General features: G+C 46.4%; 1 protein-coding gene across 1 annotated transcript in view; it reads right to left on the bottom strand.

Annotated features, from left to right (window-relative positions):
- Positions 1-26979, bottom strand: part of vwa8 (von Willebrand factor A domain containing 8) — a 625928-nt gene that overhangs the window by 299457 nt on the left and 299492 nt on the right. Inside the window, exons 20-21 of the mRNA XM_072514383.1 lie at positions 19457-19528; positions 4169-4245 (exon numbers count right to left, since the gene is read on the bottom strand). Of these exons, the coding sequence (XP_072370484.1) occupies positions 4169-4245; positions 19457-19528 (149 nt within the window). The remainder of the gene's footprint in view (positions 1-4168; positions 4246-19456; positions 19529-26979) is intronic.

Raw genomic sequence — 26979 nt, 5'->3', positions numbered from 1 at the left:
TGAAAGGTACCTAGAGATTAATGATGACAGAGAGGTCCAGGTGGGAGTGGTCTGGGAGGCGCTGAAGGCGGTGGTTAGAGGGGAGCTGATCTCCATAAGGGCCCATAAGGGGAAACAAGAGGGTAAAGAAAGGGAGAGATTGTTGAGGGAGATTTTGAGGGTGGATAGGCAATATGCGGAGGCTTTAGATGAAGGGCTATACAGGGAAAGACGGAGATTGCACATGGACTTTGACTTGTTGACCACGGGTAAGGCGGAGGCACAATGGAGGAAGGCACAGGGAGTGCAGTATGAATATGGAGAGAAGGCGAGCCGGCTGCTGGCCCAACAACTTAGGAAGAGGGGGGCGGCGACAGAGATCGGAGGGGTTAGAGACGAGGAGGGAAAGATGGAAAGGGGAGTGGAGAGGGTGAACGGGGTGTTTAAGGTATTTTACGAGAGGCTATATAAGGCTCAACCCCCGGAAGGGAAAGAGGGAATGATGCGTTTCCTAGACCAGCTGGATTTCCCGAAGGTTGAGGAACAGGAGATGACAGGGCTGGGAGCGCAGATTGAGGTGGAGGAGGTGGTAAAAGGAATTGGGAACATGCAGGCAGGGAAGGCCCCGGGACCGGATGGGTTCCCGGTGGAGTTCTATAGGAAATACGTGGACCTGCTGGCCCCACTTCTGACGAGAACCTTTAATGAGGCTAGGGAAAGGGGGACACTACCCCCGACAATGTCGGAGGTGACGATATCGCTGATCCTGAAAAGAGACAACGACCCACTGCAGTGCGGGTCATACAGGTCTACTTCCCTCTTGAACGTAGATGCCAAGCTTTTGGCCAAGGTGATGGCGTCGAGGATAGAGGACTGTGGCCCTGGGGTGGTGCATGATGATCAAACGGGGTTTGTTAAAGGGAGGCAATTGAATGCTAATATACGGAGGCTGCTGGGGGTGATGATGATGCCCCCACTGGAGGGGGAGGCGGAGATAGCGGTGGCGATGGATGCAGAGAAAGCATTTGATAGAGTGGAGTGGGACTACCTGTGGGAAGTACTGAGGCGATTTGGATTTGGAGAGGGGTTCATTAGATGGGTTCAGCTCCTGTACAGGGCCCCGGTGGCAAGTGTGATTACAAATAGGCAATGATCTGACCACTTCCGACTCTATAGGGGTACAAGACAGGGATGTCCCCTGTCCCCGTTCCTGTTTGCGTTGGCAGTTGAGCCACTGGCCATAGCGCTGAGGGGCTCCAGGAAGTGGAGGGGGGTACTTAGAGGAGGAGAAGAGCATCGGGTGTCATTATACGCGGATGATTTGTTGTTGTATGTCGCGGACCCAGTGGAGGGGATGCCTGAGATAATGCAGACACTCAGGGAGTTTGGAGAATTTTCAGGATATAAATTGAATATGGGGAAGAGTGAACTGTTTGTGATGCACCCCGGGGAACAGGACAGGGGAATAGACGATTTACCGTTGAGGAGGGTAACAAGGGATTTCCGGTATTTGGGGATCCAGGTGGCCAGGAACTGGGGAACCTTGCATAAGCTTAACTTGGCACGACTGGTAGAGCAGATGGAAGAGGACTTTAGGAGGTGGGACATGGTGCCCCTGTCATTGGCGGGCAGGGTGCAGGTGGTTAAAATGGTGGTTCTTCCAAGGTTTCTTTGTGTGTTCCAGTGCCTCCCTGTACTGATTACAAAGGCCTTTTTTAAAAAGGTGGACAAGAGTATTATGAGCTTTGTGTGGGCTGGAAAGACCCCAAGAGTAAAAGGGGGTTCCTGCAGCGCAGGAGGGACAGAGGGGAACTGGCACTGCCGAGTCTAAGTGATTATTATTGGGCCGCCAACGTGTCAATGATATGTAAGTGGATGAGGGAAGGGGAAAGAGCGGCGTGGAAAAGACTGGAGATGGCGTCATGTAGGGGAACTAGCCTAAAAGCACTGGCGATGGCGCCGTTGCCGTTCTCCCAGAAAAAATACACCACAAACCCAGTGGTGGTGGCAACTCTGAAAATTTGGGGGCAGTGGAGACGACATAAGGGAGTGACGGGTGCCTCAGTGTGGTCCCCAATAAGGAACAATCATAGGTTCGTCCCGGGAAGGATAGATGGGGGATTTAAATCTTGGCAGCGAGCAGGAATTGCGAAATTAAAGGACTTGGTCTTAGACGGGGCGTTCGCGAGTCTGGGAGCACTGACAGAAAAATATGGGCTGCCACCTGGGAATGCAGTTCGCTATATGCAAGTGAGGGCATTTGTGAGGCAACAGGTGAGGGAATTTCCGCAGCTCCCGTCGCAAGAGATCCAGGACAGAGTGATTTCGGGGGCATGGGTGGGTGATGGCAGGGTGTCAGATATATATAGGGAAATGAGAGACGAGGGGGAGACAACGGTGGAGGAGCTGAAGGGAAAATGGGAGGAGGAGCTGGGGGAAGAGATAGAGGAGGGGCTGTGGGCAGATGCCCTAAGTAGGGTAAACTCTTCGTCCTCGTGTGCCAGGCTCAGCCTGATACAATTCAAGGTTCTACACAGGGCGCATATGACTGGAGCAAGGCTGAGTAGATGTTTTGGAGTGGAGGATAGGTGCGGGAGATGCGCGGGAAGCCCGGCGAGCCACACCCACATGTTTTGGTCATGTCCGGTATTGCATGGGTTCTGGGTGGGTGTGGCAAAAGTAATTTCAAAGGTGGTGGGGGTCCGGGTCGAACCAGACTGGGGGTTGGCTATATTTGGGGTTGCAGATGAGCCGGGAGTGCAGGAGGCGAGAGAGGCCGATGTTTTGGCCTTTGCGTCCTTAGTAGCCCAGCGAAGGATTCTACTTATGTGGAAAGAAGCTAAACCCCCGGGCGTGGAGGCCTGGATAAACGACATGGCAGGGTTCATAAAATTGCAGCGGATAAAGTACGCACTAAGAGGTTCGGCTCAAGGGTTCACCAGGCGGTGGCAATCGTTCCTCGACTATCTCGCAGAGCGATAAGGGAAAATAGGAAAGGTAGCAGCAGCAACCCGGGGTGGGGGGGGGGGGGGGAACTCATTTGGGTCCTCAGGGGTTTTATGTGTGTGTTTATATATTAGTTATTTATATTAGATCTTACGAAGTTACTATTTTAGTTACTATTTCTGTTGTTTCTTATTTTGTTGTTGGCGGTTGCCGTTAGTTAGCATATTATTTATTTAAAAAACGATCAATGTATATATTATTACAAAGTTGTAAAATGGGAAATTTTTGTTTTTGTTTGATCGAAAAACTTTAATAAAATATATATATTTTTTAAAAAGAAGAGAGACAGGTGACTTGATTGAATTATCCTAGATCCTGAATGTCTTTGGACGTTGAAAGCATGTTCCTTCTTGTGGGTGAGTCCAGAACTAGGGAGCACTGTTTTAGTATTAGGAGACGTCCTTGTAGAACAGAGATGAGGAAATGTTTTTTCTCAAAGAGGGTTGTGTGTCTTTCGAACTCTCTGCATCAGAAAGCGGTGGTGGCTGAGTCACTGAATACTTTTAAGGCGGAGGCTGGCAAAGAGTCTGTGGACTTGAAACATGAATTCTGTTTCTTTCCTGAGAGGTGCTGGCAGACTTGCTGAGTTTTTCCAGTGCCCTCTGTTCTTGTTTCAGATTCCAGCATCGGCAGAATTTTGCTTATTATTATATATAGATTCTCATTGGGCAAGGGAATCAAAAGCTATCAGGAGTAGAGGGGGAATGTGGAACTCAACACAAACAGATCAGCCATGATCTTATTGAGTGGTGCAGCAGGAACCAAATGGCCTACTCCTCCTTCTAATTCTTCTGTCTCACCACCAAGGAGACAAGATGGCAGATGAAGTTCAATGCAGGAACCTGTGAGCTATTGATAGGAAGAATGAGGAGTGGCAATGCATACTCAATAAGGGTGCAGGAAGGGAGGGTCCTATGGATCCTTGATTACAAATTTTAGAGGGGAAACCAAAATGTGGGAGGGAAGAGGTGAGACTGTGCTGGGGGAAGGGGGTGGGCTAAGACGATGAAGCCAAAGTTGGAGTCTTTCTTCTCATAAATTGTTACTGATGGTAATGCCCAGCTCTAGGGAAAGCATTACTGTGCTCGGGCAGTGGCTAACAAAATATTGGGCCTGAAGCAATTTAAGTTAATCAAGAATAATGCATACTACTTATAATTTGAACAGTTCAGTCAATAATTACCTGTGAAGCTGTAAATATTCCCTGGGTCTGTTCAATAAATGCAGGAAATGGTCAACAATCTTGTTTTTGCCCACACCCTACATAAATGGTAAAAAATGACCATTAACAAATGATAATTCAGAGAACCACAGTCAATGCCTGACTTGTTACTTGGTATAAAGTTGAAGTAAGATTCATCTTGAACAGACAGTGGAGGTACAGTAGGGGAAGCAGCAACATACAATTAGAAAATATAAACATTTGGGTGGTGCAGCTCGGTTTTGAGGTCCCCCTTTGGTCACATAGGTTTGTAAATCAAAAACATCATGGGCATCTATTGAAGGCACGTGCAGAGCAGAAACAAGGAGCTTCACCAGACAGCAGGGACCGGCAGAGAGGTGAAATCATGTTCATAGAAACATGGAAAATGGGAGCAAGAGGAGGCCATTCGGCCCTTCGAGTCTGTTCCACCATTCATTAAGATCATGGTTGATCATCCAACTCAATAGCGTGAACTTGCGTTACAAGAATTAGTCTTGTAAACCTTTGCTGCGCTCCCTCTATAGCAAGACCATCCTTCCTCAGATAAGGAGACCAAAACTGCACATGATATTACAAGTGTGGCCTCATCAAGCCCCTGTATAATTACAGCAAGATATCACTGCTCCTGTACTCCAATCCTCCTGCAACAAAGGCCAGCATACCATATGTCTTCTTTACTGCCTGCTGTACCTGCATGCTTACCTTCAGTGACTGGTGTACGAGGACACCCAGGTCTCATTGCACATTCCCTTCTCCTAATTTATTTTAAAAAATATTTTTATTCAAAGCATTTTCAAATTATTTACAAAACAGAAGTTCTGAGTAACACAAGTTTTAGTGAGGAGCTGAAGGCAATTACTATTGGTAAAGAAATAGTTTTAGGTAAATTAATGGGATTGAAGGTGTATGAACCTCTAGGGCCTGATAATCTTCATCCCAGAGTACTTAAGGAAGTGGCCCTAGAATAGTAGATCCATCGATGGTCAATTTCCAAACCTCTTTGGACTCTGGAATGGTTCCTACAGATTGGAAGGTAGCTAATATAACCCCGTTATTCAAAAAGAGAGGCAGAGATATAACAGGAAACTATAGACCAGTGAGCCAAACTGCATTAGTGGGGAAGTTGCTGGAGTCCATTATCAAGGATTTCATAGCACAGCATTTGGAAAGCACTGGTATAATTAGACAAAGTCAGCATGGATTTACAAAAGGAAATTGTGCTTAACAAATCTATTAGAATTCTTTGAAGATGTAACTAGTAGAGTTGACCAGGGAGAGCCGGTGGATGTGGTTTATTTAGACTTTCAGAAGGCCTCCGACAAGGTCTCACATAGCAGATTACTATGCATGGGTTTGTGGGTAGTGTCTTGAGATGGATAGAAAGCTGGTTAGCAGACAGGAAGCAAAAAGTTGGAATAAATGGGTCTTTTTCCGATGGGCAGGCAATGAGTCGTGGGGTACCGCAGGGGTCTGTGCTAGGACCACAACTGTTCATGTATATATATTAATGATTTGGATGAGGGAACTAAATGTATTATCTCCAAATCTGCAGATGATACAAAATTGGGTGGGAGGGCGAGCTGTGAGGAGGATGCAGAGACGCTTCAGCGGGATTTGGGCAGACCGAATGAGTGGGCATATGCATGGCAGATGCAGTATAATGTGGATAAATATGAGGTTTTCCACTTTAGTAGGAAAATAGGAAGGCAGATTATTATCTGAATGGGTGTAAATTGAGAGAGGTGGATACTCAGTCAGGCCTTGGTGTCCTTCTGCATCAGTTGCTGAAAGTAAGTGCGCAGGTACAGCAGGCAGTAAAGAAGGCAAATGGTATGTCGCCCTTCATAGCGAGAGGATTTAGTGCAATTGTATAGGGAATTGGTGAGGTCACACCTGGAGTATTGTGTGCAGTTTGATGTTCTTGTTATAGAGGAAGTGCAGCAAAGGTTTATCAGGCTGATTCCTGGGCTGGAGGCACTGTCATATGAGGGGAGATCAAGTCGGTTACGATTATATTAATTGGAGTTTAGAGGGGTGAGTGGGAATCTCATAGAAACTTATAAAATTCTAACAGGATTAGACAGCGTTGATTCAGAAAGAATGTTCCCGATGATGGGGGAGTCCAGAACTAGGGGTTCATAATTTGAGGATATAGGGTAAATCTTTTAGGACTGAGGTGAAGAGAAATTTGTGGTGAGTATGCGGAATTCACTACCACAAAAAGTAGTTGAGGCCAAAATGTTGTGCAATTTCAGGAAGGAGTTAGATATAGCTCGAGGAGCTTAAAGGAATCAAGAGATATGTAGAGGAAGGTGGGATCAGGTATAGAACTTGATGATCTGCCATGATCATAATGAATAGCGGAGCAGGCTCGAAAGGCCTCCTCCTGCTTCTATTTTCTATATATGTTTCTGTGCATGTTGTCTGTTCCAATTTATTTTTTTAAGCAAGGCTGAAGACTTAGTTTCAAACATTTAACAACAAGAAGCTTAATGCGATGAGCAAAGAACCTTTCGATGGGAAAATCAAACTAAACCAATGGCAATGGTCTTCAGGTCGGCAAGTAGGAAACCACTTCCAACACTGCCCCTAATATGTTCTTTACGAGGATTCAACTACTTCCAATCAGAGAGTACAAATACGCTTATATAATGTATTGATTTGTGTAGTATTTTTGAATAGGTGTTAACCTGCTGCTTCTAAGGGCTGAGTCCTGTGTAAAAATAGATATATAGCACAAATACATTAATTGCATGTGCGTTTGATCGATTGGAACTTGTATCCTATATTTTTGGAGGATGCAGAATTAGGAATGTTTTGCAATATTTAAAGTACATGAACTTTAGAATAATCAATGTGAGAAGAGCTTCCATATATACTCAGATGCAAAGTCACAGATGCTCCAGAAGAGTGGAAATACCAGTATGTGCATCAGCTGCACACACTGTCACAAAGTCCCACAGCTACTTCAATTCACTGTGTGGTCACCATGTATTAAAATAACAGCATTATTCAGAGATCACTGGGGGTGTAGATTCAGCAGAAAAGGGTGTCCTCTAGGACTTCAAGCACTGAAGATGCAGCAGGCTGCCTTTTCAGGAAGATGAGAGGGTTCCTCGGGATGGAGGCCTTCTCTCCCACTTTTTAAACGTTAAAAAAGGCCCTCAGCAGCCAGGCCATCATTTGGAGGGAAGTCACTACACCATGTAGCCTATGGCTGAATGGAGGTTGGGTGAACCTCTAAGGCACCTGGAGTGCTGGCCATCTGGTCTGCCACCTGGAAGTGGCCTCCAGGCAGCTGGATTAGTCCCTGGGAGGGCCAGGACAACGGGCCTTAATAAGGATTCTGCACTGCACGCCCAGCCCTTGTGAATGGTAGCCCTGGTGCACACACCCTCCTCCAGAAAAACTGCTCAGGGGCAGGATAGAGCAGGCAAATTAACATGCCAGCCAGTGGTGTGAATTTGAAAAATGAAATGAAAATGAAAATTGCTTATTGTCACAAGTAGGCTTCAAATGAAGTTACCGTGAAAAGCCCCTAGTCGCCACATTCCACCGCCAATTCGGGGAGGCTGGTACAGGAATTGAACTGTGCTGCTGGCCTGCCTTGGTCTGCTTTAAAAGCCAGCTCTTTAGCCCTAAACCAGCCACAGGAATTTCCAGGCCTACTCACCTCTGCTCACCCATTAAAGCCTCAAGATTAATTCTTAGCTCTTTTAATCATCTTAATCTCAATTAGATCACTCCATATTCTGCTACACTGGAGCAATACAAGCCTAGTCTATTCAACTCATTCTCATAATTTTACCCCTGTAGTCTCCAATATTATTCAAATAAATTTGCCATGCACTCCCTCCTAAAAGCCAATATATCCTTGTTAATGTGTGTTCTTCATAGGCAGTTCCTCGGAGTTGAAGATTACTTGTTTCCACATTAAAAACAAGTTCTTAGATGACTGAGGAGTCCAATGCATGACCTCCAATTTCTGTCTCAGGTGGTTGTATCCCGGGTTGCCACGAGCTCCTTTTGCTGTCGATGTTTGGCCTTCAGGTTACTCTCAGGTGTTAAAATTCAAGGTGTTGGGCTCATTCCCGGATGCTTTTCCTCCACTTCGGATAGTCTTGGGCCAGGAATTCCCCAGGTTTTGTTGGGGATGGTGCATCTTTTCGAGAAGGTTTCGAGGGCATCCTTGAAGCATTTCCTCTACCCTCCTCGGGCTCGTTTGCCATGTTCAAGTTCTGAGTAGAGCGCTTGTTTGACGAGTTCGTGTCAGGCATGCGGACCATGTGGCCCGCCCACTAGAGCTGATCGAGTGTGGTCAATGCTTCAATGCTGTGCGATGTCGGTCTGAGCGAGAACACTGACATTGATGTGCCCATCCTAATGGCAGGATCTTGTGGAAGCAGCACTGGTGACACCAGAGGTTTTGAGGTGCCTGTTATACATAGTCCACATCGCTGAGCCATTTAGGAGGTCGAGTGTCACTGCTGCTCTGAAGGCCACGAGTTTGGCAGGTCTGAGGTCCTGGCCTTAAACACTCTTTTCCTCAGTCTGAAGGCTGTGTTGGTGCATTGAAAGTGGTGTTCAACTTCATTTCCAGTCTACCTTTGTTGACAGTAAGTGCCCAAGGTATGGAAAGTGGTCCATGTTGTCCAAGGCATCGTCGTGGATTTGATAACTAGGGGTCAGTGCTGTGTGGTTGGGGCAGGTTGGTAGAAGACTTTTGTCTTACAGATGTTTAGTGTAAGGTACATGCTCTCATATGGCTGGATGAAGGTGTTGACGATGGCTTGGAGCTCAGCCTCAGAGTGTGCGTAGATGTCAGCATTGTCTGCATACTGTAGTTCAATGACAGAGGATGGGACAACCTCGGATCTAGCCTGCAGGCGGTGGAGGTTGAACAGATTCCCATTTTTTTTGTCATTTGGCTCCACTCCAACAGGGACCTTACTGAAGGTGAGATGGAGCATTACAGCAAGGAAGATCACACTCGATCATTCGAGGTACATATCCATTTCTACTCTACCTGTCCTATTTCCTAATCAATGTTACCTAAGCTCCAACACATTTCCAGCGTGACCTATGCACCCCGTCCCTCCCCGCCTTGAAGAAAATTGGGGAAACTCGTCCAGCAGAAGAAAGGCTGCCTCAAGTCCCACCTCAGAGATTTACCAGCCAGAGGCCAGCCGTTCCCAGTACCAGTGTCATTAGGAGCAGTGGCCACTCCCGGTGCTGCACTTGAGGCTTTCAGTACTGGATTGGATTTTGGTAGATCTCACCAGTGTCCTACTGGCAGGCCTTAGTGTGTATCACCAAATTTTGATGGTGCGCCCTTAATTCCAAAATCCAGATAATTTCTGTCAAAAGCAAATCAAAGTGGTTCGAACACAAACCCTGTAGAATGTCACTTGGCACACCTTTTCCATAGAATCTCTACATTGCAGAAGGAGGGCATTTGGCCCATCGAGTCTATACTGGCCCTCTGAAAGAGCAGCCTACTTAGGCCTATTCCCCCGCCCTATCCTCATAACCCCACCTAACCTGTATATCTTTTGACACTAAGGCGTGGCTGTCTTTGGACTTTGGGTGGAAGCTGGAACACCCGGAGGAAACCCACGCAGACACTGGGAGAACTTGCAAATTCCACACAGACAGTCAGCCAAGACCAGAATCTAACACGGTCTCTGGCGCTGTGAGGCAGCAGCACTATGCCACTTTTCAACAAAATCAGGAAACAAAATCTCTTTTATCCCTAAACTTGGACTTCGGTCCTTCATTCAACTCTTTAAGAGAAACGAGGCCACAAAGATGGATGTATATTTTCTCTTAAAAGATGTAGTCACTCGCCTCTGCCACTCCTGGTAGCAAAGCATTCCATTCTTCTATGTAAAGAAAATTCTCCTAACTTTCTTGTTCAGGCTTTATACTGGGTGGTTCCTTACCACTAACCCTCGAACCAGGGAAAATTAACTTTCCCTATTCACTCCATCAAGGTTCTTCACTTTAAGACATACATTAAATCCTCTTGGCCTTCACTGTTCCAATGGAAACAGTCCCAGGTTTCATCTCATAAGTATAGTTTCCACCCCTGACATCATCCTAGAAAATCAATGTTGTAAGCTTTCTGTCACTTTAATCGCTTCTCTGTATTGAGGCTTCTAACCCTAACTGTAGCCTTAAATATTGATAACCTGATTAACATAAGTGTCCGAGACCCAATATCATGCACTTATGGGGCAGGCAAATAAACTTGGAAACTCCTGGCTAAATGTGCGCAAGCACCAATTAACTTCCCTCAACTAGTCTTTGGCCCTAATCCAAAGCCATTGATGACTGAAGAAAAACTGCTTTCTTTGTACATCCCGAATTCTGAAGTTCAAAATAAAACAAGATTGTCCCTGTCACTTTGAGCTGTAGAATAAAAAAAGCATTGAAGAGGCTGTGTTACAATCATGGTTTTAATTCACGTATACCGTCATAGCACTTTAAAAAACTATTATTTCACTGGAAAGCATTCGTTATGCTACTACTGACCTATTTGCAAATTTAACCACTAATCTCACAGGCACACATTTCATTATCAATATCAATTTGTGCTATTCTGATTTAAGTGAGTTGAACATGCAAATTAACCTTAATTGCTGATGCTGTTTCCAAGAAAATATTCTTTTGAATTAAACATTTACAATTGGAGAAATAGGTGTTTTCATTTGATTACTGCAGCTAACCTTCACGTCTTTTGTGCAATATCAGTTTAAATTAATTGCAAGCTACAAATAGCTTGCATTGAAACTCACTGCTGTGCAAATATATGCAACATTATAGAAAAATAGCTTGATAATTAAGTAGAAAATAGCTTTGGAGAAATTCTCCTGTAGCACGGCCAGATCTACAACTTATAATGATTTTTTAATCACCATTAAAAATGAATGGATGTTCTCAAGCACACAATGCTTTGATCTTTAATGCTTAGTGCAGCACTAATCAGGAAAGCCAGTGAACTTCTTTTAGCTAATGACACCAATGACCCAACCAAAGCGAAACAGCAAAGCTTTGGCATTTTGTAGCCATTTCCGAACAAGTTCATCTCTGGGTATCACTTTAGTGGAACGGAAGGGGCACTCATAGAGTAGCGGGAACTAATGTTAAGGGAAACTTGCATTCACTGAGCAGTTTTAAAAAAAAGACTTTATTAAGGCATGTGTGATTTTTTAACAACAATTTCAAATGCAAAAATAACACAGTAAATAACACCCACCGAGCACTTTTCACAGCCTCAGGAAGACAATGTTGCTTTACAGCCAAGTAGATACTTTTGACATGTAGCCACGTTAGTATGTCGGAAAGAAAGGCTTGAAAAGTCACAGCTTTTTGCATTCAATCAGAGAAGGTTAAGGGAGAATCAGAGTGAGGTTTTCAACACATTGTGAGTTTAAGAGTAAATAATGCTGGATTATGTCTACTGGTTGTTGAATCAGTAACAAGAAAGACTAATATAGACTAACGAGAAAGCATAGACTGAAAACATAGACTGAAAATTTTCATTTGAAGAATAAAGACAAAATTCGAAGGGTTTTGCTTGTAGAGGGTTATTGGAACGGAATGCTCTATCTCAAAGGGCTATGGAGGCAGAAACTGGAACCGAATTTATAAACATTAGTGTTATAAAGCATTATAGTAAGCATCTTCTTTAGCAATAAATATGAGTTTATGCGAGTGACATTATCAGTAGCATAGGCTTTTAGTATTGCCACAAGGTGCATGTATAGTTGTGTATAGCTGCTGCTAGTTTCTGAATCCATGCTGTACTGATATTTCAATGTTTTTATAAGTAAAGCAGATTGAACTTTCACAATGCGTTTGACTACCATTTTGTGGTCAAGTTACCACAGCTTTTTGGTGACGAAGGGTAAACAGGACAAGAAAAATTTGAAGTGCAGCATAACGACTCAGAGTTTTGTAGTGAGTAGCTAGTTTGCAACATGACTGGCTGCGGAGAGATCTAACCAGGGGGTCTTGAGTTTACCAACAAAAACCAAGTCAGAGGCATCATGGCTATGTTCGGTAGTATCATTAAGCTTGTGATGGGGTTCGAGGACTGACTGAACATGTGGAAAGGTTGGGAAACTTTTTATGTACAAATGGAATTACAGATGAGGCTGGACAGTGCTAAATTCCCGTGTACATGTGGAGCAAAGACTTACGAGCTAATGAGGAATTTAGCAACAGCATGGAAACCGTGGGGGGACACACACACACACATTTCAGTTGCGGATTTAGTTGAATCCTAAGCCCTCAGTGATTGTCCAGTTTTAAATTCCAGAGGCATTTTTGTAAGGCAGGATAGTTGGTAGCTAACTTTCTTGCTAAATTATGTCAACTCTCTGAGCATCGTGAATTTGGGACAGTGTTAGAGGACCTGCTCTGGGACAGATTGGTCTGTAACGTTAACGAGGACAGAATACAGCATCGTTTGTTGGGAGAAACCACACAGACTTGCAAGAAAGCTCCAAAGGTTTCTCAGGGAATGGAAATTGCTGCCAACAGTGCAAAAGATATTTAAAAGGCCAATTGTGAGGCACAGGCAGATGCACTGCATCAAGTAAGAAAATGGCAAAAGCAGCGGAATGTTTCAGGTGTGGACACACTTACCATGCAAATCTTTGCCAATTCATGGACGCTGTCAGTCACAATTGCAACAAAAAATACATTTGGCTAAAAGGTGTAGGGGTGCTAAAGGCTAAATGCTGGGAAGGGAAATTCAAATTCAAAGAATCCACAGTCAGCTACGCATCACCTGGAAAGCATAGGGCAGGAAGAGGAGCACTGCTACAATGTGAGTGAGGTGCCCGTGGAGCCTAACTTTGGTCCAGTGGAGGTCAATGGACAGAAAATTAAGATGGAAGTGGACAGGAGCTCTGTTCTGTTATCAGTGAGGAGACCTACAGGAAATTTGTGGCTCAAAGCTGGCACCAGCCCTTACTCGGCTAGTGCTAGTGGAGCGTGACTGGTGTAGGAAAATTCAGTTGAACTGGGTGTGATAAAGCACACAAAGTTGACAAACGATGTTATCCAGAAATATCCTGAGGTTTGCGGGGCACTACAGTTAAATTGTTTGTAGATCCTCATGCTACTCCTCGCTTTTTCAAATGAGGACAGTGTCCTACATAAAAGGCGAAGTGGAGGAGGAGGTGGAGTAGCTGCAAAGGCTAGGGATCATTGAGTTCATTCAGTTTTCACAAGCTCCAATTGTTGCTGTTCTTAAAAGTGATGGCACTGTGCGCATATGTGGGGATAACAAACTTGCCATTAATCAGGTTTCCAAGCTGGATGCTTACCCATTGCCAAGGTTAGAAGATCAGTTTACAACCCTTGCAGGAGGCAAGATGTTTTCAAAATTGGACATGAGCCAGGCCCATCAACAATACTTGCTAGAGGAAGACTTGAAGCAGTTCGTGACGATCAACATGCATAAAGGGTTGTTCAAGTATAATAGTTTGGTTTTTGGCGTATCCTCCAGTCTGGCGACCTTCCAAAGGATGATGGACAACCTGTTACAAGGCATTGTTCATGTTGCAGTCCACTCAGATGACATTTTAATTACGGGTAAGACTGAGGAGGAGCAGCTCAGCAACCTGGATCGTGTTTTTAAAAGGCTCTCAGAGGCAGGACTGCATCTGAATTAGAGAAAGTACATTTTTCAGGTACTGAGCGTGAGGTATCTAGGTCACAGAATCACTGTACAAGGCATATCCTCCTGTGGATGGGAAAGGTTGAGCAATTAAGGAAGCTCGGAGCCCAGGAATATGGGCGAGCTCAGGCCATTTGTAGGTTTATAAACTATTATGGAACGTTTTTGCCAGCCCTGTCTAGTGTTGGCTCCACTGTACCTACTTCTGCACAAAGACACCAAATAGAAATGGGAGTCTGCACAGAAGGCGGCTTTCAAACATGTGAAACCGCTGCTCTAATTTTGATCCAGAAAGTGAACTTATCCTGTTGTGCAATGCCTCGCCCTATGGTGTGGGGGCAGTACGTCTTCATGTAATGGAGCACGGGTCCGAAAGACCAAAAGGTTTTGCATCCAGAAGGCTGACCAAGGTTGAAAAGGGTATTCACATTTAGGCAAAGGAGGTCTAGCTATTGTTTTGGTGATAAAAAGATTCCCTTAATATGTCTGTGGTCATTCGGTCACCATATGTACCGACCATAAGTCGTTGATGAACCTTTTCAGCGAGTCCAAATGTATCCCACCCATTGCCTCAGCAAGAATAAAGCGTTGGGTACTACATTATCAGCATATCAGGACAGCATTGTGTATGTCCATATTACTTGCCAGTTGTTCTGACTCTTTCCAGTTACTGTTATTTCAATGTTTAACTAGCTGCTCCCATTTTTGAGTCCATACAGTATTTTAAACTTTGCTATTTTTATGCATTAAAGATTAACTTTCAACACGTTTCGAATACTTTTTGCGGTCAAGTTACCACGAATATATATATATGTGTACATATATATATATATATGTATATATAAAGTGTTATGGTGTTCGGGCGGGAAGTGGAGCTGAGTCCACAAAAGATCAGCCATGATCTCATTGAATGGCGGAGCAGGCTTGAAGGGCCAGGTGGCTGACTCCTGCTCCTAGTTCTTATATACGGATGTCATTAGCAATTGTGAGTTTGCACGTGATATAATCGGTAGCATTTAGTATTGCTGCTGTACGCTGTACTGTCATTTCAATATTTTTGAAAGTAAAGAAGATTGAGCTTTCACAAAGCAATCGAGTACCTTTCTGTGGTCAAGTTATCACAATTAGTTAAGGATTTTTTAAAGGAAGAAAATGCAAGGATATGGAGAAAAGGGAGGTAAAAGGGGAAGAAAGGAAATGGGATTTGAGTACATAGTTCAAGTTGAAGATCCAGTATCAGCAGAAGTACATTCCAAGCGCGAAGTGCATTCCAATCACTCAAGTGTATGATTGCAATGTACTTACCTCTCTTTGATGTGGTCAATATTTGTAAACATTGGGGTTTCAACACTAAAGAGTCACTGATCCATGAAGGGAGATAGCTGATATGTGACCATAGAATTTATAGTGCAGAAGGAGGCCATTTGGCCCATTGAGTCTGCACCAGCCCTTGGAAAGAGCAACCTACTTAAGCCCACACCTCCATCCTATCCCGCGTAACCCAGTAACCCCATCCGCATAACCCAGTAACCCCACCTAACCTTTTTTGTTTTTGGACACTATGAGCAATTTAGCATGGCCAATCCACCTAACCTGCACGTCTTTGGACTATGGGAGGAAACCAGAGCACCCGGAGGAAACCCACGCAGACACGGGGAGAACGTGCAGACTCCGCACAGAGTGACCCAAGCCAGAAATCAAACCTGGGACCCTGGAACTGTGAAGCAACAGTGCTAACTACTATGCTACCGTGCTGCCCAGATGAATGGATCAAGGCTGCAGCTGTTTGTGGAAGCTGTCAATCATAGCCCACTGCTAGAGTTTTATGAATGACTTGCAGTTAATGGATCTGTGGGGTTGAAGCACAGGTCACAGCTGTTCTCCTTCAAGGAATGGACATATGGAGCTTCCAGTAAGTGTTACAGCTGTAATATATTCACTGCCCCAGGTCTGTACTGCTCTCTAGTTTCCAGACAGGGGTCTCTTTTCTTGGGATGGGGGAGCATGTCCCTTTAGTTAGGGGGTCTATGGGGGGGGGGGTGTCTTTTAGTCAGGAGATACCTGTGGGGCGACCCTTTAGTCAGGGAGTCCCTGTGGGGGTATCCTCTTGCAGGTGTCCCTTGAGGATCTCCCTATTACAGGGGTCCCTGGGGGGGCCTCCCTACTGCAGGAGCCCCTGAGGAGGTCTCCCTATCACAGTGGTCCCTGAAGGGGTCTCCCTATCACAGGGGTCCCTGAGGGGGTCTATCTATCACAGGGGTCCCTGAGGGGGGTCTATATATCACAGGGGTTCCTGAGGGGGGTCTCCCTATCACAGGGGTCCCTGAGGGGGTCTCCCTATCACAGTGGTCCCTGAAGAGGTCTCCCTATCAAAGGAGTCCCTGGGGAGGTCTTCCTATCACAAGAGTCTCTGAGGGGCCTCCCTATCACAGGGGTCACTGAGGAGGGTCTCCTCGTCACCAGGGTCCCTGAGGGGGTCTCCCCATCACAGGGGTCCCTGAGGGGGGTCTACCTATCACAGGGGTCCCTGAGGCGGTCTCCCTATCACAGGGGTCACTGAGGAGGGTCTCCTAGTCACCAGGGTCCCTGCAGGGGTCTCCCTATCATAGGGGTCCCTGAAGGGGTCTCCCTATCACAGGGGTCCCTGAGGGGGTCTCCCTATCACAGGGGTCCCTGAGGGGGTCTCCCTATCACAGGGGTCCCTGAGGGGGTCTCCCTATCACAGGGGTCCCTGAGGGGGTCTCCCTATCACAGGGGTCCTTGAGGGGGTCTCCCTATCACAGGGGTCCCTGAGGATGTCTCCCTATCACAGGGGTCCCTGAGGGGGTCTCCCTATCACAGAGGTCCCTGGGGGGGTCTCCCTATCACAGGGGTCCCTGAGTGGGTTTTCCTATCAAAGGGGTTCCTGTGGGGGTCTCCCTATCACAGGGATCTCTTTATCACAGGGGTCCCTGGGGGCTCTCCCTATCACGGGGGTCACCGTATCACATGGGTCCGGGGGGAGAGTGTGGCTTCCAGTGGAGGAGGAGCGGGCTGGTGGTGCATTGTGGGGGAGGGTAGACCTCGGGTGAACTCTGATGGCATCTCGCCTCAGGAGTTACCCCCTTGTTTACCGTGACGTCCATCATGCCGTGGCCATGCTGGTAGAGACGACAAGTGATCTGCACCCATTTGATTCTTGGCTCCGGGAATGGGGAATCACGGAGGGCCTAAGCATAGGGTGCCGGGTCTGCGAAATGGATGCAAATGGGTTAAGAGCCATTTGCATTCATTCACATCCTCCTGATGACGCGCGGTCGTGGTCCTCGATTCCAGTGGTCAGAGCATTGCATTCGGATCGGCGCCCATCCACTCCCGCTGCAAATCCCGATTTCCCACCGCAACGTGGACCCCGATAGAGAAACCAGCCCAAAATATTTAACCAAGAGAGATTGGGTGGGAAGTAAGGCAGAGAAAAAATTAAACCGACCTCTAACTGAGATCAGCGAGAGCAGGACAGCAATCCCATTTATTCCTGTTTTGGATGTGAATGACTCAGTGTGACCACAGAGAAAAGATGTTGTGCAAAATATGCTGACGGTATGAGAGCTTTTAGAACTGACAGAAAATACATCTAGTTAAATACAGATGGATTCTCAATGGGGAGGTCCTGTGGCACATTGATAGCATCCCTACCTCTGGACCAGAAGCTGCCAAAATCCAGTACCAATTCATAACGCAGTCAAACAGGTTAATTATCAGCTTGTAAATCCTTCCAATACGCCTTGGGCAGGCTAGAAGATTGGGAAAGTTTCCTGGTCTGCAGAAGGCAACAGCAAACCACGTTCCCATTGACTTTTACCAATTGTTACAGATGCACCATAGAAAGCATACTATCTCGCTGCATCACAGCTTGGAATGGAAACTGCTCGGCCCAAGACCGTAAGAAACTACAGAGTCGTGAACACAGCCCAGTCCATCAGGCGAACCCGCTTCCCATCCATTGACTCTATCTGCACCTCCTTGGGAAAGCCAGCAGCATAATCAAAGACCCCTCCCATCGGGGTTATTCTCTCTTCCATCGGGCAGAAGATACAAAGTCTGAGAACACGCACTAACAGATACAAAAATAGCCTCTTCCCCGCTCTTACCAGACTCCTGAATGACCCTCTTATAGACTGGCCTGATCTCTTCACATATCTTCTCCACTGGGTAGCACTACACTACATATGCTTCATCCGATGTCTGTGTCTATGTATTTACATGGTGTATTTATCGTATGTCCTATGTTTTTCATGTATGGAATGAACTGCCTGGACTGTACGCAGAACAATACTTTTCATTGTACCACATACACGTGACAATAAATCAAAATCTAAACCCACGCAGCACGTTGCCAAGAATCATCATGGACCAATCCAACAGAAGCCCATGGTCACCAAGCCCTCTTAGGGCATGGCACCTGAAGGAAGAGGAGAGATTTTATAACACAAAGCAAAGTTAAGAGAGCGGCACAGTGGTGCAGTGGTTAGCACTGCTGCCTCATGGCACCGAGGACCTGGGTTTGATCCCAGCCTGAGTCACTGTCCGTGTGGAGTTTGCACATTCTCCCCGTGTCATGGTGGGCCTCACCCCCACAACCAAAAGATGTGCAGAGTAGCTGGATTGGCTACGCTAAATTGCCCCTTAACAGAAAAAAAAAGGAATTGGGTACTCTAAATTTGAAAAAAAAAACAAAGCAATATCTTGAATTTCTATCAGCCATAACTTCCACCCAGCAGTGTAATTATAACAGTATAAAGCACTCTGATCAGCTCTGGAAAACTTTGTTCAAATCTTCCCTGGTTGAACTGCTTGGAGCCTGCAGTGAAAGAGACTCTGAGAGTCACAGCGCGATGCAATTCCAGCAAACTCAGGAAGGCCATGCCCTCTTTATAACTGCACTGGCAGCCAGAGAGCAGGTTCGTGTAAAGGACCCAGTGAACCTGACAGACCAAGGAGAAGGTAAATGTCCAGGTAAATGCATGGAGTGGGGTTTGGAGGGGAGCACTGATTGGAGTTGTGGGGGAAACTTCAGAGTTGGAGAAACAGGTTGAGCAGTCCCATGCGACCGGGGTGAAGCCCATTGTATGTGTGTGTTTGGTTTGGGGGGGGGGGGGTTCTTAAGAATGCCTTGGGGGGTTTATCAGCTGGAGGGTGGGAGGTCTGGAGTGTGGGGGATGTCTTGTGCAGGGCTATGTCTGGGCGTTTAAAATAGTTGCGCTGAAGAAACAAGTGGTTTTATTCCTTCTAACTCTATTCAGAGTAACTATTGATATAAAACTGGCAGAATCATCCAAAGTGAATGATTTAAATCGTTTTGTTGGATGGTTCCCAGCCCAGTTGTCCAGGGAGGTTAGCGCTTCTGGACAATTGTTGGGTGAACCCTGATGCAGGAAAGTCCTAGAGGCATTCCTAACGCATTTCTGGGGTTCCCCCTGTCTTCTGAGGTCACATTTTACATTTTTTGGTTGGGGGCTGGACAGGTAGTGGCTCAGTGGGGCTGGGGGGTGTTATGCAATTAATTACAAATTCACTCCTTCAATAATAAGGCTCACCTGATTTCCGACCAACAAAAGATGTTCTCCAAGCAGAAAATCCTTGAGCAAATCCTCCATCACTTCCATGTGCTAAAGAGAGACGAGACATCTTAAGTGAATATTTTTGTTTGAAACAAGAAAGATTACAACTAACAGAAGGAAAATCCCTTGTGGTTCTCCTGTCACATTAATCAAGGCAAGTTGGCAAATGTACTGTTAAGAGTATTAAGGGTTATGAATCTAAGACTAAGATATTGATCAGCTATGTTCTGATTAAGTGGAGGAACGAGCTTAAGAGGCTGAATGGTTTACCCTTGTTCCTGTGCTCAATGGAATGTTCTGACGCTCGATAGCAATTTTGTATATTCAGGGTCAGGCTTCGCAATTTAAGGTAACAAGGATGAATGATAAATAGACAACTTATTTGATCAATGATAGATTAACTGCTGTTGCTGAGGGGTGCTTGAAAATTGGCAGGTGTGTAAATGATAACAGTAAGTTTTTGAAGATGCCTTAGTTTATTAATGGAGATTTGATTTTTAAGCTGCTTTGCTTTTATCAGGCTTTTACTGCTGCAAAGGAAAAAGCCTGAGAAAGAACACGTTATGTTTCCAAACCAAAATTGGTCATAATCTCCCGAGCTGGATTATCTTGAGACAGAGCGATATGCAAAAAAGCACTGTTCACACCGTCAAATCAAATATGATTTTTCTTCCATACTTAAGGATGGTAGAAATGTAATGGCTTTTATGCTGTGAAAGTGGAGGAGGGGGAAGCAGAATAAAAGGGAAGGTCGGGGTTAGGTCAGAGGGCAGGAGAGATTAAATGACAAAGATGTCATGGTACAAAAAGTAAAGAGGGTGGTAATGGTTGTAGCAAAGAAACAAATAATTTGTCCAGAATTGTGAATGGCAGAACAATGAACAGTTCTGTCTGAAAGTAAAAGCATGAAGAACAAGATTCAGACCAGGAGCGTGGCACAAGAAAAATTAGAATCGATACAGACGACAGAGTTCATAATCTGAAATCGTTGAACTCAATGTTGAGTCCAGAAAGATGTATGGTGTCTCATTGAAAAATGAGGTGCAGTTCCTTGCGCTTGTGTTGAGCTTCACTAGAACAATGCAGGAGGCTGAGGACACAAATGTGAGTGTGAGAACAAGGTGGGGAATTAAAATGGTGAGCAACTGAAAGTTCGGGTCATGCTTACGTACTGAGTGGAGATATCCGGAAAGCACTCACCCTCTCGGTGTTTGCTCTCCCTAATGTAGAGGTGGCCATATTGTGAACAGCGAATACAGTATACTAAATTGAAAGAAGTACAAATAAATTGCTGTTTCACCTGGAAGCAGTGGTTAGGGCCTTGCACAATGAGGACAGAGGAGGTAAAGAGGCAAATGTTATACCTCCTGTGCTTGCATGGGAAGGGGACAAGTTGTTGGGGGTGATTGAGGAGTGGGCTAGGGTTCCATGGAGGGAACGGTCTCTTCGGAATACTGACAGCTGGAGCAGAGAGGAAGATGTGTTTTCTGCCCTTTTAAAATTAATCTTTAAAAATTAATTCATAGGATGTGGGTGTCGCTAACTGGAACAGCATTTATTGCCTGTCCCTAGTTGCCCTTGAGAAAGTGGTGGTGAGCCACCTTCTTGAACCACTGCAGTCCATGTGGTATAGTATACCCCAAGTACTGGGAAAACTACTGGCACTAAAGACTGACAGGTGCCCTGGACCGGACAGCCGGTATTCTTGGACCTTAAAGGATGTAGCAATAGTGGATGCTTTGTTTGTAGTCTTCCAAAATTCCCTGGATTCTGGAAGGGTCCCAGCAGATTAGGAAATAGCAAATGTAATATCTCTGTTCAATAAAGATGAGACACAGAAAGCAGGAAACTATCGGTCTGTTAGCCTAACATCTGTCAAAAGGAAAATGCTTGAATTCATTATTAAGGAGGTAACAGCAGCACCTTTAGAACATCACAATCGAATAATAAGAAAGTTTATTGTCACAAGTAGGCTTACATTAACATAATGTGGGAAAATGTGAGCTTGTCCACATTGGCAGGAAGAATAGAAAAACAGAATATCATTTAAATGGAGACAGATTGCAGAACTCTGAGGTACAGAGGTATATGTGAATCATCAAAAAAAAGGTTGAGCAGGTTCAGCCTGTAACCATTGGAGTTTAGAGACTGAGAGTTAATCTTATTAAAATACATGTGGTTAGTAGGGGCTTGACAGGGCGGAGGCTGGAGGATGTTTCCTCTTCTGGAGGAGTCTAGAACAAGGAGGTATGGCTTAAAAATAAGGCATCCCCTATTTAAAATAGAGATGAAGAGGATGTTTTCTTTCAGAGTCTTTGGAATACCCTTCCCCAACGAGCAGTGAAGGCTGGATCACTAAATATGTTCACGACTAAGTTAGGTAGATTATTGATTGATAAGGGAGCCAAGGAACTATGAAGGGTGGACAGGAAAGTGGAGTTAGGCCCACAATCAGATTAGTCTACAGAATGGTGGAGCAGATTTGAGGGACTCAACATCCTACTCCTATTTCTTGTAATCAAACATCTAATTTGATGTCTGCTAGGAGATGGAGAATAATAATAATGTTTATTAGTGTCATAAGTAGGCTTACATTAACACTGCAATGAACTTACTGTGAAAATCCCCTAGTCGCCACACTCTGGCGCCTGTTTGGGTGCACCCAGGGAGAATTCAGAATTGAATAGTCTGAGGGCCAATGTTATCTTCCTCTAAGAGGCACATCTGAGGGAGAGGGACCGACTGCGGGCAAGGAACAGCTGGGTGGGTCGGACGTACTAATCGTGTTATGGGACGAGTGCTGGGGGCAGGTGGCCATACTACTGAACACGAGGACAGTCTTCATAATGACAAACATGGTTACGAACCCAGGGAGACAGTATGTCATGGTTAGTGGTGCCCTGGAAGGGCACAGGTGGTCCTGGTAAACTTGTATGCTCCCAACTGGGGCAAGACGGATTTCATAAAGAAAACCATGGCAAAAAGCCCCCGAGATAGACACACATCGAAGGGGGGCGGGTGACTTTAACTGTGGACAGACAGATTGCTTATCTGTGGAGTCCGGCCTGGGCCCGTGTCCCAGCCCGCATGGATGTGGCCAGCTCCGACTCACTCCTCGTGTTGGCCATTGTCCAGTTCCTCCTCTTCAGGCTCTTGCTGGTCCTGCCATCCTCTGAAGTCATTGCCGGGCATTTCTCGGTAGCTGCGGCTGTCTTGCGAGAGGGTTTGGGGGGGGGGGGGGGGGGGGGTAGAGGGAGGGGTGTTATTCAACAGGTTTGGTGGGTTATTTTCAAGTAAAAAAAATGCCATTTTTCTGAGTTCCTAGAGGAGAGCCACCTTCCCTGCTCATCACATCCCCCTCACCAGAAGTCCTGAGCTGTTTTTTTTTTTGCCTTATATTCTTTATTTGTTGAGCAGGTTTTGCTAAGACAATTGATCAGACCCTGGCAAACAGTTAGAATGCTCTGGGTTATTTGACCTTATTAATACTAACCTAGATTCTCTGGCAGCCATTCCAGATGGCCTCTCTGGACACTGGCCAATCACATAAATTATGTGCTCTTCTGGCCTGGATTGCTCCTTAAATTATTAACAACTTCACATCTCTCTTGAGTCACATGCTTCCCAAACATTTCTCTGTTAGAAATCTAATTCTTCGGCATTTCACAAGGACACAGGTACTTAATGATGAGAAAGGTCATTTGGCCCAGCTTGATTCATCAAACCAGAACAACCCCACCCTTCTTTCAATGCAGCATCAAATTCCTTCTCTTCTATCCCAGAAATCCATTCACTCAAGTGAAGAAGAATGGAAAATAGTACGTCACTTGCCCATGCCATACTTGTAAATTGATCCGGGGACTCCACATGCAGATGCACAGTGCTGGTCTCCCCGTGTCTCTGAATCTTTTCACTGGGGCTTTAAGTCCCCTGATGTGCCAGGTAGCTTTCCTGATGAGTAGTTTCTGCCCCTCGCCCTCTCTCAGGTGGGATCAGTCATATTTACCTTGTGGATGCGCCGCTGAACTCTGGGGTTCCTTTTTGTTTGGGAGCCATCCAAGATGGCCACATTCACTGTACTATCCAGGTGGCAACGCCCCTGTGCTCTGTGGTTTCCCTTTGTCCAGGGGCTATCTAAGATGTCCGCTTTTGGTACCGCTGTTTTTGCTGCTACCATGGCCGACCCAGTCTGTCTTTCCCTCTTGTTCCACCCCTCCTCCCCAGGCCCCAGAGGACACTCCCTCCCACCCTCCTGTCTTTCCCCCTGGTAGACTTGGTTTGAATGGCCCTCCTTCTGCCAGGACCGAGTGTGCCTTGCCGAGTTCAGGAACTTCTCACAATCTAGGTATCAGTGCAGCTTCACTATTACAGCTCTTGGCTGCTCCCCCGCTTCAGTTTCGGCTGGAGTGACCTGTGGGCTCTGACCATCTCCAGGGGTTTGGGGAAGCTCTCCCTTCTGACCAGGTTACCCAGCATCTGGGCTACATATTCCATTGGGTTCCTGCCTTCGATGCTCTCCGGCAGGCCCACAATACAGAGGTTCTGGTGGGGCGACCGATTCTCCTGGTCCACAACCACCTTGCCCTTTAGTGCCCCTTGCATCGCCACCAACCTTGCTACCTCGGTTTCCAGGGAGGCGATTCGGTCACTTTGGTCAGTCGCCGCTTTCTCTAGGTCCCTGATTGTTGCCCCCAGTCGTCTCTCTGTCTTCTCCAATGCCACCTTGAAGGGGCCATTGTGTTCGTGACCTCTGCCCTCACTGTCGCCATAATTTCCAACTTGACGGCAGGCAGCCACGAGGGAAATCGCTCAGGTTAAAGACAGAAGCGGGAGGCTAGTCGCTGCGGCAGAAAAGATCAATGAAGCTTTTGCAAGCTTCTACCGAAGGCTGTACACCTCCATACCCTGGGAGGGGGACTCGAAGATGAGGCAGTTCTTCGATGGACTGGACATCCTGGTCATGGAGGAAGATACGAGATGGGGCCTGGAAGCACCACTAGAACTGGGGGAAGTCAAGGAGAGTATCAACTCCATGCAAGCGTGGAAGGAGCCGGAGCCAGATGGAATCCCAGCAGACGTCGACAAAGAATTTGCGCCAGCACTGGCTCTGCACTTGTGGGATCTGTTCACAGATTCATTAGTAAGGGGCACCCTGCCACAAACACTGGCACAAGTCTCATCATCGCTGACACCCAAAATGGACAAAGACCCAATGGAGTGCGGGTCCTACAGGCTCATCTTACTACTTAACATAGGCACAAAGAGCCTGGCAAAGGGACTGGCGAGGCGGCTGGAGAGTTGCATGCCAGATGCAATTGCGGAGGATCAAACGGGCTTTGTCAAGAGCAGGCAGGTAACATTGAACATCAGGCGCCTGCTGAACGTGATAATGACCCCATCCGGGGAGAGAACACCAGAAATGATCATCTCCCTGGATGAAGAAAAGGCCTTCAACAGAGTCGAATGGAAGTACTTCATCGAGGTACTGAAACGGTTTGGGTCAAGGTTCACTTGCTGGGTGAAAACTACTGTACAGCACTCCCACGGCGACTGTATGGACAAACACCACCAGTTAGGAATACTTCCCCCTGCACAGAGGCACGAAGCAGGGATATCTGCTGTCCCCGCTGCTCTTCGCTCTGGCAATTGAGCCACTGCTGATCGCTCAGAGCAACAAATGTGTGGAGAGGTGTGGAGGTATCCAAAGGGGGTACAGAGAACATACAGTCTCACTCTATGCAGATGGCCTGCTCCTCTACATGTTGAAGCCCCGGACCAGCATGAAATGGATAATGATATTCCTAAAGGAGTTAGAATCATAGAATCATAGAAGTTTACAGCATGGAAACAGGCCCTTCGGCCCAACCAGTCCATGCCGCCCAGTTTTTTACCATTAAGCTAGTCCCAGTTGCCCGCACTTGGCCCATAACCCTCTCTACCCATCTTACCCATGTAACCATCTAAATGCTTTTTGAAAGACACAATTGTACCCGCTTCTACTACTACCTCTGGCAGCCCATTCCAGACACTCACTACCCTCTGAGTGAAGAAATTGCCCCTCTGGGCCCTTCTGAATCTCTCCCCTCTCACAGAGCCTTCTCAGGTTACAAATTTAACCTGAGCATGAGCGAGAACCCATAGGGGGAAGGGACAGAACTGAGGGGACTGCCATTTAAGCAAGCCCAGACCATTTCCTCTACCTAGGGATTCAAATAGCCCATGACTAGACACGGATCCACAAATTGAATCTGACGAGTTGGTGGAGGAAGTCAAAAAGGACTTGCAGAGATGGGACCCACTACCTCTCTCCCTCGCAGGGAGAATACGGACGATCAAAATGAATGTGCTGCCCGGCAGCAGTGGCTAGCACTGCTGCCTCATGGTGCTGAGGATCCGGATTCGATCCCAGCCCCAGGTCACGGTGGAGTTTGCACATTCTCCCTGTATCTGCGTGGGTCTCACCCAGACAATCCAAAGATGTGCAGGATAGGTGGATTGGCCATGCTAAATTGCCCCTTAATTGGATTTTGTTTTAAATGAACGTGCTGCCCAAGTTAATGTGGGAGGCCTGCCCCTTCCGAACCGACAGTTCTACCAGTGGGCAGCCACCTTGAAGCAGTACGTGGAAAGGTTAAGGAACCGGGAGCAGAGTGGGTGAAGATGGAAGTGAGTTCCTGCACAGGGACATCCCTCCAAGCCCTAGCCATAACTGCTCTCCCATTCACCCTGGCCAAATACGCAAAGAGCCTAGGTGTAGTAGCCGCGGTCCGGATGTGCTATCAAATGAGGCAGCACCTCGGCTTAACCAAAATGTCCACCATGGCCTACATCTGCAACAATCATAGGTTCTCTCCTGCAATAATGGACCGTCAAAAGGTGGAGACAGGGTGAGGGGACACTGACAGTTAGGGACATGTGCAAGGATGATAGAGTAGAGACTCTGGGGGAACTCACGGAGAGGTTCCAGTTACCAAGAGGAAACGACCCGAGATACATTCAGGTCAAAAGCTTTCTCCGCAAAGAAACAATGACGTACCCCCAGATACCAGGACACTTGTTAGTGGAAGAACTGCTGGACGCGGATGACCTAGGGAAGGGAAACTGTGCGGACCTGTACGGGAGACAGGTGGAGGAGGAAAACAAAGAAAAAATGGGAGGAGGAATTAGGGATAGCAATAGGGTGAGGACTTTGGATTGAAGCACTGCATAGGGCAAACTTCACCTCCATGTGCACAGGACTGAGCCTAATGCAGCTAAATGCAGTGCACAGAGCACACCTGACCAGAACATGAATGAATAGGTTCTTCCCGGATGTGGAGGACAAATAAGAACGGTGTCAGGGAGGCTCAGCCAACCACACCCACATGTTCAAGGTGTGCCCCAGACTTGTCGGGCCCTGGGCGATGTTCTTTGAGGCCTTGTCTAGGGTTGTGGGAGTGAGGTGAAGCAATGCACAAATATTGCGCGTTCCTCGGGGTATCAGCTCAGCCAGAACTCTT

Source organism: Scyliorhinus torazame, chromosome 8 (assembly GCF_047496885.1).
Source record: "Scyliorhinus torazame isolate Kashiwa2021f chromosome 8, sScyTor2.1, whole genome shotgun sequence".
NCBI classification, from domain to species: Eukaryota; Metazoa; Chordata; class Chondrichthyes; order Carcharhiniformes; family Scyliorhinidae; genus Scyliorhinus; species Scyliorhinus torazame.
The sequence above is the reverse complement of the archived record's forward strand: the minus strand, read 5'-3'. Positions and strand labels throughout refer to the sequence as shown.